At 34.0% G+C, this 11,921-nt stretch overlaps 1 protein-coding gene across 1 annotated transcript; it reads right to left on the bottom strand.

The window, feature by feature from the left end:
* Positions 1–947: 947 nt before the first annotated feature.
* LOC105344611 (heat shock 70 kDa protein 12A) lies at positions 948–11,239 on the bottom strand. The gene is made up of 5 exons (XM_034444304.2): positions 11,100–11,239; positions 10,642–11,014; positions 7,772–7,990; positions 7,144–7,297; positions 948–2,388 (listed from the first exon to the last, which is right to left on the bottom strand). The coding sequence occupies exons 2-5, from the start codon at positions 10,936–10,938 to the stop codon at positions 1,322–1,324; spliced, it is 1,737 nt and encodes a 578-aa protein (XP_034300195.1). The 5' UTR covers positions 10,939–11,014; positions 11,100–11,239; the 3' UTR covers positions 948–1,321.
* Positions 11,240–11,921: the final 682 nt, after the last annotated feature.

Genomic DNA, 11,921 nt, shown 5'->3' with positions numbered 1-11,921 from the left:
ATAAAGTCCATAAAAATTGATATGAATGCACAATATCCTATTGAGCAGTTTGTTGAAATACAATACTGAAAATAAACATGGATTCAATCTCTCTTCAGTTTCATTTAATTTTTCTCAATTCTACGTCATATCTGACAAGAGCATGTAGTCATTGCAATGAATGCACAATATCCTATTGAGCAGTTTATTAAAATACAAAACTGAAAATAAACATGGACTCAATCTATCTTCAGTTTCATTTAATATTTCTCAATTCTACGTCTTATATGACAAGAGCATGTAGTCATTGCAATACATTAACGAAAACATACAGCGAAATTATTTATTAAGAGCCGTTTGTGCTTTGTTTAAAACTTAAAAAAAACCATGTTTTATGGTTTTTAAAGCGCTAAGCATAGCTCAGCGCTTTATTGTCGTTAGACTTCTATTTCCGGTGCAAGGAATAACTGCCCTCTATGAGCAGAAATATACATCATTTAAACTGGTAAGAGGTATAGGGAACCAGTTATCTGGGTGACGGAAATGGCCGAGTAGATACGATTGGTTTGCGGGGCTTACGTACATCAGCACGGGATGCTACGCAGTGATGAAAAAATATCGTGCGTATTCAGAAGCTAAAATATAGACAAATAAAATCGATTCTTTGCAAGAAAATGTCAAAAACTGTGATAAATTACTGTTCAAAAGGTATAATTTGTGATTTTAACATATCTTTTTGCGAATTCGTAGTTTTGTTATACTACTGCGAATAAATACACCGAACAAATCATCTTCAGAAAGTAACATATATTTAAAGAAATCTGGCCTTCGATACTTTAAATTGATATTCATTAAACATAAACTAAAATTTCAATAAGGCTCATTTCCGCCTACGCTTGCACACAGTAAATTTTCTTAGAACCAAGCTAGGTTAGCGCTTTTCAGTACTTTCAGTACTTTGATTTGAACTGGTATAAAAACGGTCTAAAAATAATGTTCTCATAAAACACATTGAATTTCAACTTGTAATTGTACCTTTTTATTAATTGATACTTTAGAAAACCTTAAAGAGGGATGAAATAAATGGTGAAGGGGCAGATGTCATTCCATGAAATGAAGCTATAGTAAAAAAGTATCTTTTAAGGTACATATGTAGCATAGAACTAAATAAAATTTGATGTTTATACTGCAATATGATAACTCTTTCATAGTGATAGTGCAAAATGATAACATTTAGGACTTATCTATGTTAATCTTTCAATTTGCCTGTTTTCAGAAAATGGTCTTAATTATATTATAAATACATGTATTTTGCTCACAACTTACAACAATATATCCTTTATCAATCTTTTAACAGATCAAAGATGACCTCACACTGCATACCAGAATATACATCTTTTGCTTTAAATTTCAATTCAGTCTCTCCAAAAATCAGTGTCTCCTCAATTAGCGTTTCAAGGGTCTGCTTTTCTACATTTAATGGGACCTGTAGATGCCCAAGCAGTCTGCACTCTGGATCATCTACATACTTTGGATTCTTTTTATCTGAAACAAACACCCCGCAATCTAAAAGATTTTCATTGTTATGCAGGGCTTGAAATATCTGGGACTTCATATACCCTGGCATGACCTTTTCCCCTTTGGTAACAATCTTGAAAAAGACATCTCGGCACCGTACTGATTTTCCAATTTGAACCTTTTTCTCTTTTGGATGATGCCCTTCCCTAAATTCGGGCCATGTCTGAATTCCATATGTATATCTTGCTGATCTACGAGAGATAGCATCTGGCACGTGGCCAAAAAAGACGGCACCCTTCAAAACAGCCAATCCAGCTTCTTCTGGTACAATGATAGAAACATCCCCGAAATGTTTCTTAATTGCATCTTGGACCAGTAAACATTCAGAAAAACCGCCAACCATAACAACAATTTTGACATCTTTTACCTCAGATTCCTGGAATAATTCATCAATATGTTTAACAATTCCATCAATAGTTTTCTTGAAGAAACCCCTGAAAAAGTCATTATTCCACACAAGTTTTCCAGTAACAATATCCACATTATTTTTATGTGCCTCGTTTTTTTCAATGACTTCTTTGAAAGTTTTGACTCTGTGAGACTTGGTGCACAATTTCACAAGTGCTTGAGGTATTGGCATTCGAGTGCTTCCACTCTTGTCTGGTTTGATTGTTCGTTTTTTTGTTTCAAAACTCCTTGTGATTTCCAGATAATCTTCCATGTGTTCACTTTTAAAGTTCTCCCATACCTTCTCCTCCACTAATTCTGATAAAAACTTGATAAATTGGTCATCTACAGCTTTTCCTCCCCATGGCCCTCCACTTGCTGGAAGAACTTCCTCCAAAGTGTTATCCTCACATTTCTGATGCACTGTTATATCTGCTGTGCCACCTAAGAGAAGATGAAAACATATCATTGCGTTATTGACATTTAGGGAATTCTGTAACAGCTACCAGATACATGAAAAGCAAGGTATGTTCATTGGTACTATGTACAATGGTATCATCATCAAAGATGGTTTCAGTTCAGAAGTCAGTTCAGTTATATAAATATGCCCCTGATTGGAAGTTTAAATACAGCAGGCACTAGAGAAAGAGAAGGAGATAAGAATTCATACATTTTCACTACATGATCAATAATAATCAAGGGGCCACCATGAATTTAAATTTAGAAGAGGCATCAGTCCTTACTGATTATAATAACATCTTTTGCCCACTAGCTGCTTGTTAACAAATTCAAAATCAATGTTAAAATCTCTTACAGATACTACATAAAACTTGACAGTTTTTTAAAACAACAATTAGAAACCCTTATCAAGTCTTCTTTTTTCCCAAGGTTTGAAATATGGGGCATATTAATAAATTTGACCTTGAAAATTCGAAAAATAGGTCAGGGTCATAATTGTTTTGATATTTTGGATAGGGGTCATGCAGCTATGTTTTCTAAATCTATATATGGATGAAATTAGTTGAATATATTAAAGGAGTCTTATACATTTATTATGTTATGTCTTGAAAAATATTTTTAAAATGATAAATTACCTTGAGATTCAAAATAAGTAAAGGCAAAATATTTGCTAATTCTTAGATTTCACTCTATTTTTATTAGTTTAAAGTCTCTCAGTCAAAGGGTTTTAAAGTTATCTTCTGGACAAAATTTGGGAATTTCTTAATTTGAACTTGATATAAGAAATTGTTCAAGGAAAAAAACATGTTTTATTTTTACCTTGACCCATTCCTTAAACACAGTTTAAATTAAGAATTTTTTTTACTGAGAGACTTAAAACAACGTTTTTCTTTGTTTCAAGTTCAAACTCCTTCTGTCAAAGTACATGTATAATCAAGAAATGACTGAGATTTTTTTCTTATTTGACTTTAGAATCAGTATATTAGGTCAAGGTAAAAATGTTGGTATGTATTGGCTAGGTTCTATATCATCTATCTATGATACAAGTTTAAAGTATGTTTGATTAAAGAATTGCATGTTATGGCCAAGGCAATAGTTAATATGTTTGACATTGAAAAACAAATTAGACCAAGTTTACATTTTTTTGGAAGAATTTACCTGGTAGCTTTGTTTTATATTATTTTAATATATGTGGTATACAGTGGGGCCTCAGATATCCGGACGCCAGATAACCGGACGCTTCAGTTTACGGACGATTTTATTTGGGAACAGATTTTTTTATATGTTATTTTGTCTCATTTATCCGGAATTCCACGTTCCGGATCCAGACGGTCTGTTTTTACCACAAAACGCTGATTTACTACTACCGGTAATCTTGATTCATTTAACCGGACGGTAAAATTTGATGATACCCTTCTCAGTACAAAATATTACCCCGTCAATTAAGTTTCACACCTTTTTTACGTGCTAGACCCTCATGAGTAGCTTGACACTGACTTCCCAAATCACTTTCAAAAATTAGAAAATTGCGAACAACAGTGTATCACACACATATCACACTTGGACACAAAGAATTTCGCTTGATTCGGTTATCATTATTGTCCGGTTAATATTTCATGACAAAATAGTAAAATAAAGCAGAGTTCTTTATATCTAAAAACGTTCATATCAACAGACAACTCTAGCATTTGTTGCTATATGGTGTGAAAGGCAAAAAAACCTAGTATCAACACTGGAAGCCATTGTATACAAATACATTATCATTCATGACAACAATAGACACATTTCAGATATCCGGACGCTTCATCTATCAGGACGATTGGACTTGGGAACGAAAGCGTCCGGATAACTGAGGCTCCACTGTAATTGTAAAGGCTGTTTGATAAAGCAATCTAATGTAATGGCCTTGATAATATAATCATTTTTCAAGATGAATGACCTCACAAAATAAGTCAAAGTCAGAAAATTGGGTATGTGTCACTTTTTATATAGATCAATTTCTCCCAAGTTTGAAATCAAGGTTACAGTCTGGGCAATTTTTAAAAAAAATTCAACCTTAAGTGGAGAAAAGGGTCAAGGTCAGAATTTTAACAACAGTTCATCTAAGTGTATTATTATCATTGTTTCAAGTTTGAAGTCCTTCTGTCAAAGTATATTATAGGGGCATGGTCATGATTTTGGTCAACAATTATTTTTTCAATTTTAATGTTTAAAATGCTTCAGTAAGGCATTTTTAATAGGCAACCAAAATTTGAATGTCATTTGTTGAGTTATAAGTGAGTTACAGAGCTTACAATTCCTCGCTATGTAACATTTTGAATGTTGAAGTGAAAATTCCAGTTTTAGACCTAAAATGAATGCGTTAATCGTTAGAAACTGTTTATTTATGATTCAAATAAATAAGAATATAGACAAATCATCTTGAAAAAGATTTTTTACTGGTATATTGAACCTATGTAAACAAAAACAGGGCACGAGCCTTGTTTACATGACGAAGAATTGTGAGCTCTGTATCTTGCTTAGAACTAATCGACGGGCACCCCAATTTCATTTGATCATTAGAAATGCATTCATAAAGCATTGTAAATAATAAAAACAGAAAAATAAAATATGACAAAAATCGTGACCTTGCCCCTTTAAGGAAAATGCTTGTGAGAATTTTTTTAATTTGACCTTGAAATTAACACATTAGGTAAAGGCCAAAAACGTTGGTAGGGTACAGCTAGGCTATATATATCTTGTATACAACTATTAGAGTTTGATTGTTTAAAGAATCTCATACTATGGTCCAGACTATATATTTTAGAAATTGATTTACCTTAAGAAACATGATTGGTCAAGGTAAAAATTTTGGTTGCGCTCCTTCTCAACATCATCTATCCACTGTATACAGGGTTATTTTAGCTCCATGTAATTTTTACCCTTCTACATTTGCAAGCAGTTTTGTAAGGTCTTGAATTCACCCAGACACAGTTTTGTTTAAAGAGAGAAAATTTGAGACATTGGAATTCGCCCTTCCTTTAATTTGCCCACTGATAACGAGGACGAAAGGGGTAAAAATAAAACGGGGGCAAATATTTCCCTGTACACAGTATGTTTCAAGTTTTGTCTATATGTGAAAGTGTATTTAAGTTATGACCCAGACAAAATTTGGGAGAAGAGGAAGAAAATATTCTTCAAAACAATATATCTCCTCTTGGGAAAGGAGACATAATTAAAAAAAAGCTAGCTATCAGATTGACATACAGATTTCATAATTTATCAGTACTGAATATTGTCATAAACCTTGAAAAACTTTTTATATAAAGTAGCTTACTTCCATTGTAGTTAAAAAATTATTACAACCATTATCTTTAAATGAATTGCAAAACTGGACCCCTTCTCCTCTTTCCTGTCCCATTGTTTAATAATCTTAGGTTCATGATTTTAATGGATCTGAATCTCAACTATACAATGCTAGTAAAAGAATATTACAAATGTTAGCACTAAAAGGAATTAATCAAAAAAGAGTTTTTCCTATGCTAATAAGTATACTTTGCATTTGTCCTAAAGCCTTATATCAATATGGTCCAGGGGTTACCATTTATACAATTTGAATTTACATTACCTCAGGATGTTTGTATTGTATCACTGCAAATTGTAGCATTGTCACAAAAAGTGAGGAGCAGTGTAACAGTAAAGGAGAAAACATGACGGACCAGACCGGGATTCGAACCTGGGCCCCCTGAATCTCTAGTCAGGTGCTCTACCAACTGAGCTATCTGGCGCCGGTATTCGAAACGGTCTGACCGTCACATTCCTCCCCCCTTAAATGATCTTCGTCCCCGAAGATCACCCCAGGCTCTTTCCCTGGCAGGAGTTCACCTGTCAGTTCCAGGGGTTGGTCACGGCACCAAATGTAACAGGAAAGGAGAAAACATGACAGACCAGACCGGGATTCGAACCTGGGCCCCCTGAATCTCTAGTCAGGTGCTCTACCAACTGAGCTATCTGGCGCCGGTATTCGAACCGGTCTGACCGTCACAGCAGCATGGATTAAAAACCCTTGGGTAGCGAAGAGGGAATACTGGTGTGTGTATGTGTTGCTTTATGTAATGAAATGAATTTTTATTGATAATCTTAGCAATATAATTTCTATGCAACTTGTACATCCATAAATGTTTAAAACATATATCAGACAGAGGATGCCAAACTTAATTCCAGCTATTGTTTTACAGGTAAATAAAACATGGGGGATCTTGGGAACTGACATACTTCAATTTTTGGTTTTTACAACCCTCCTAATACAAAAAGTTTGTTAATACTATTGTAGTATTGACAATCTCATCTAGCTAGCTAAATGGGTAATACGGTAACTGGCAGTGCATAGTTGGTATATCAAATTACTGTAAATGTACTACATTTGGCTGTGTATTCTATTTAGCACCTTTTGCGAAATGCAGCTTCCGCTAAATCAAGTACACCGCTAAATGTCATGCATATCTGTATTAGAATAGTCACATTCAGGAATACGCTAATTCAAATCCACGCAAACTTGTTCAAAAACTATTTTCTGCCAAATATCGTACACGCTAAATATAATATGTTTACAGTAAAACCTGCAAGCATAGCTCTGCCTTAAGAGCAGACAATTGTTTTCGAAACAGTTTAAAACTGGATTGCTAGGACCAAAAAAGTGACCTTAATATAGGCAACAAAACAATGGTATCAGTTTGGTTGACAATGAATATATGTCCTCACCTCCAAGATCTATCACCATATACTTTGTGCCAGGCTTCACAACACCTAATGTTGGAGATGATGTATCTTCTTTGGCAAACTTCAAGTATTGGCAGTAGATAGATGCTGCTTCTGGCTCCAAAGCTATTGTCAAATTTTCTTTCTTAATTCCTGCCTATAAGAATTTTCAAGTAATATACAATGTACATTGACGGATAACAAAGGGGAAGAGTGAGTGTGAGGAAAATACTCTGGTTTCAACTGTCCACTCCAGCTTACTAGAGTATGTTCATTACAATATAGAGTTTCAGAAGTTTTGCAAGTCTCTTTATATCAACAGATTTGTTAGCCTTACTCTACAATTAAGTAGATGAAGGACTGATCTATTGTTTCCAAATCTAATTGTAACAGAGACTTTTTTGTAATTATTGAAATAATTTATTTTTCCTTAAAAATTGCATTTTTATAAAAAAAAAAAAACCAAAACAAAAAAACCCACATTTTCACAGACGAGAGCAGTGTACAATAAAAAATATAAATTTGTTCATGCTGAGTTAGGACCCACACTTGATTGTCTAATTATGTTGAGCATTGAAGTTAATTATTAACTTACAGTCATACACACATCACATATATCCTTGTACAATACCTTTACAGCAGCTTCTCTCATGAACAATTTAGCTTTGTCTCCCCAAATGGCAGGAACAGTTAGGACATATTCAATGTCATCATCATGAGTTCCCAGGTAACTCTTTTCTATTTGTTGCTGCAAGCATTTCTTGAGACACCTGATACAATATTCAAAGACCAAGCTTGCTTCAAGGGGTTTGCCAGTGATGTCGTTGCATGTAATGTTCCTCTTTACGGTCTGAAAATAATGCATTTATGCATTAATATTTCATAAACATTTGTGATGGTAGTATTTCATCATTAATACAGTATACCCTAGAAAATATTAGTATTGTTTGGTCTGCTAATTTTTAGAATAAGGCAATTTTTTTTACAGTATCAAAGATAAACGAACATGTGTTTTAGCCTCAAGTAAGAACTGTATAATAATGGTCATCATAAAGGACTCAAAATAAAAAGAAAGTATTTTATAATCAATTATTTATTATTATATTTACAATTAATATAAATATCTGTTGTAAGATATCTTTTAAGCATTATTTTTTGAATGATATAGTCTCATAACTGCAGCGGTGCGTGCATACAAATTGAGTAAAGCACATTAGTGTGTTATGCACGCATCGCTGCAGTTATGTTTCAAAAAATAATGATTTAATGCTTATATTTACATCTTTTAACTTCATGCGTTGTCTGCAAATGTGATTTATATGTCATAACTCCTGTTTTATCGTAAGGGTAAGTTCAAACTAATAAAAGAGCCACTGTATCAGCCACAAGTGTGAACTTTGATTTTTGCTTCTGACGTTGCATTTTACAGCATTCAATGTTTGTGGCGTTATAATTAAACTCTTCATTTTAACCTTTGAGTGCCCTGTGTATGTTATGGTATCTGCAGTAGCTTTCCACACACTTTACATGCAACACGAGGCCCATGGGCCACATCTCTCACCTGAGGAACAATAGGTATGATAAAATCAGCTTAATGGAGTCATAATACAAACTATCTGGACAGTGTACAATAATACGTGTAAATTGTGTAAAAATAAAATCCATTTTCCCCCTGGATATTCTTACGTTTATAATCATTAGTCCCTTTTCTAACAGGATGATTTTAAGTCATATCACATGTTGAGTATTGCAGTTCTTAAAAAGATTCTTAACAATTGTTTATATACGGGATATAAACCTACATCAAACTCTGAACCTTCTTGTGAAGAATTGTCCTAGGGCTAAGTCTTAACAATTATAAAGAATCATCTGGCTGATTAGTTTCTGAGAAGAAGATTTTAAAAGATGTACTCTACATATTCCCATGTGAAACATTGACCCCCCCCCCCAACCCATTGTGGGGGGGGGGGGGTCATTATTTTCACAACTTTGAATCTACACTACCTGAGGATGCTTCCCCACAAGTTTCAGCTTTCCTGGCTGATTGGTTTCTGAGAAGAAGATTTTTAAAGATTTACTCTATATATTCCTTTGTTAAACTTTGACCCCCCCCCCCATTGTGGCCCCACCCTACTCCTGGGTGTGTCATTATTTTCACAACTTTGAATCTACACTACCTGAGGATGCTTCCACACAAGTTTCAGCTTTCCTGGCTGATTAGTTTTTGAGAAGAAGATTTTTAAGATTTACTCTTCATGTTCCTATGTTAAACTTTGACCCCCCCCCCCCCCCCCATTGTGGCCAAACCCTACTCCCGGGGATCATGATTTCACAACTTTGAATCTACACTACCTGAGGATGCTTCCATACAAGTTTCAGCTTTTCCGGCTGATTGGTTCTTGAGTAGAATATTTCTGAAAAATTCTCAAAATTTTTCATTAATTTCTAATTATCTCCCCTTGAAAAAAGCTGTGACCCTTAATTTTCACAACTTTGAATCCCCTTTGTCTATCAGGAATTTTTAAATATTAAAATATTTACGGAATATATTCCTAAATAGCTCTACAATCTGTCAACCCAAATTTCCAGTAAAACAACAGTTTTTCAGCTAACAAAGAATATGATTCATACCCCTCTATCTCTAATTTGGTGATTTACAAACTGAACTAACAAATGGCAATCAAACCACCCTAACCATCACATTCCGTCTTCCTTAAATTATCTTGACCATTGAAGATCAACGACTCAGATTCTTTAATCATTGCAGGAGAAAATTGGATCTCTTATGAGTCAGGTGCTTTAATGACTGAGCTTTTTGGCCTCATGCATTCAACTGGTCTGACTGTCACACATTGAGGCGGTATATTGTGACATACCATTTACCAAAATAAACAATAAAATCAAATGCAATTTTATAGATAGTTTCTTTCCCAAAATTGTCAACTATCAGCGTAGCGCAGCGGTTTAGAGGGTTCACTATGAATCTCATGAAATGGAATCCCAATAGGGATTTTAAAATTTTTACCTTTCAATTTTTTTTACATGTACATGGTATTTTTGGGGTAAATATAGGAAAATTTAAAATTCCTAACTGGTGAAAGTATTTTGATAATAATTTATTTAATCCACTTTATTATCAACAGATGTCCCATACAACCTTTACTACAGTCTCTTGCTAGGTTAACATGACATAAGACTAAAGTAAACTCTTTCTCTACCCCTCCTCACTATTTATGTAATAAACAATTTTTTTTAAAAATGAAGTTATTTGAAATAAATATATGGAAATTGATTATTGATCTGCAAGTTGCACAAGTTCATTTTTATACATTGGTATTAAGGCAAGGTTATACCTTTGATCATGTTTGATGACAGTGAATTAACTGGCAGCTGAATAAATGTGCCACTTATAAAGAAAAGAGAGAGAGAGAGAGAGAGAGAGAGAGAGAGAGAGAGAGAGAGAGAGAGAGAGAGAGAGAGAGAGAGAGAGTATAAACATACAAAGTCTTGGTGCAGAATCATTTTAAACCGTTGAAAGAAATAGTAGTCACTGTGATTGTCATCTGATGTCAAATCTGAATATTTGTCCTCTGCCTCGTATCCAAAAAAATATTCTTTGTAATCCTTCTTCAAGAGTAAACAAGTTGGAGCTTTGTGCGAGATCAGAGATCCACCAGACCAAGTATTGGTCAATACCTTTCCCCAGTCACTTTTCAGAGAAAAAGCGAAACCAGAAAATGTGGTGCCGAAGTCAATAGCGGCTACCATTATCTTTGAACTTTTGCTGGCTTTCTCCATGTTCAAAAATTCTACTTTCGTTTCGTTTCTGTAGTTTGAACACCTAAAGATGACATCTCTTTATAGTTGACCAAACCTAAAATAGACATTGAAAGTATAAGAATATAAAGGAGATTGATGGTGAATAAATATACGAAATACCAACTGTTTTTGGTACTTACATCAAGTTACATGTAATCCTGTGTCAACTTGACTGTCAGACACACATCAAGTAACGAGACGGTGCCCACAGGTTTCGGTCTGTATGTTATAAAATTACTTTCCAGTCAATTCGGCCCTAAGACGTTTCAGTCCGCTGTTTTCATGGGCCGGGATAACTGTACATGGATACTTTAAATATACAGGACATCACCGACCTATAAAATAATAAAAAACTTATTTTAAAAAAAAATATAGAAAATAGATGTGTCGGTGATGTCTTATGAATACTTTTCATTTATAAAATGACATAAATGGAGATATTGAAATCTCAAAAGGCATTTTATAATCCAATAAAGGATTTTTTTTATTCATGTAAAAGAACTATATAACTTTATTATACTTTCATGTTTTAAAAATACTAAAATCTGATTGGTTTAGATGCAGTTGATAATCCGTTCTATTACCCTCAGCGTTAGCAACACACTTAGCAACGGGTAACACAACGAATTGTTACATGCGCGTAAAAAATTATGAGCGTACGGTTCGCCGTGGAATTCACGTCATTTCTATATAAAAGCTGTAAAAACATCTATAAAATTAAGACATTCAGTATAATAAAATAAATAGTGCCTGTTTGGGAGGATAACAGTTGAAATTAACACCCCTCGAAAACCATTGTAAACCTCCGCTTCGCGTCGGTTGACAATGGTTTTCCCGGAGTGTCAATTTCAACTATTACCCTCCCAAACAGGCACTTTTTATATAATGTAAAACTATGACTTCTCCATTGGAAAGGGCGTGAGTTATATTTTTTGTAGGAAAAAAAAAGAAATTATATCTAT

The sequence above is a fragment of the Magallana gigas genome, chromosome 2, assembly GCF_963853765.1.
Source record: "Magallana gigas chromosome 2, xbMagGiga1.1, whole genome shotgun sequence".
Taxonomy (NCBI): domain Eukaryota; kingdom Metazoa; phylum Mollusca; class Bivalvia; order Ostreida; family Ostreidae; genus Magallana; species Magallana gigas.
Note: the sequence above shows the minus strand (reverse complement) of the source record. Positions and strands in the feature narration are given on the sequence as shown.

Bases quoted from the DNA above. Each gene is read 5' to 3' on its own strand.
- LOC105344611 (XM_034444304.2), bottom strand. From the start codon at position 10,938: ATGGAGAAAGCCAGCAAAAGTTCAAAGATAATGGTAGCCGCTATTGAC. The intron at 7,991-10,641 runs GTATGTTTATAC...CATTATTTTCAG, and splicing joins TGATTCTGCACCAAGACTTT to ACCGTAAAGAGGAACATTAC. The intron at 2,389-7,143 runs GTGAGGACATAT...ATCTTCTCTTAG, and splicing joins TATGGTGATAGATCTTGGAG to GTGGCACAGCAGATATAACA.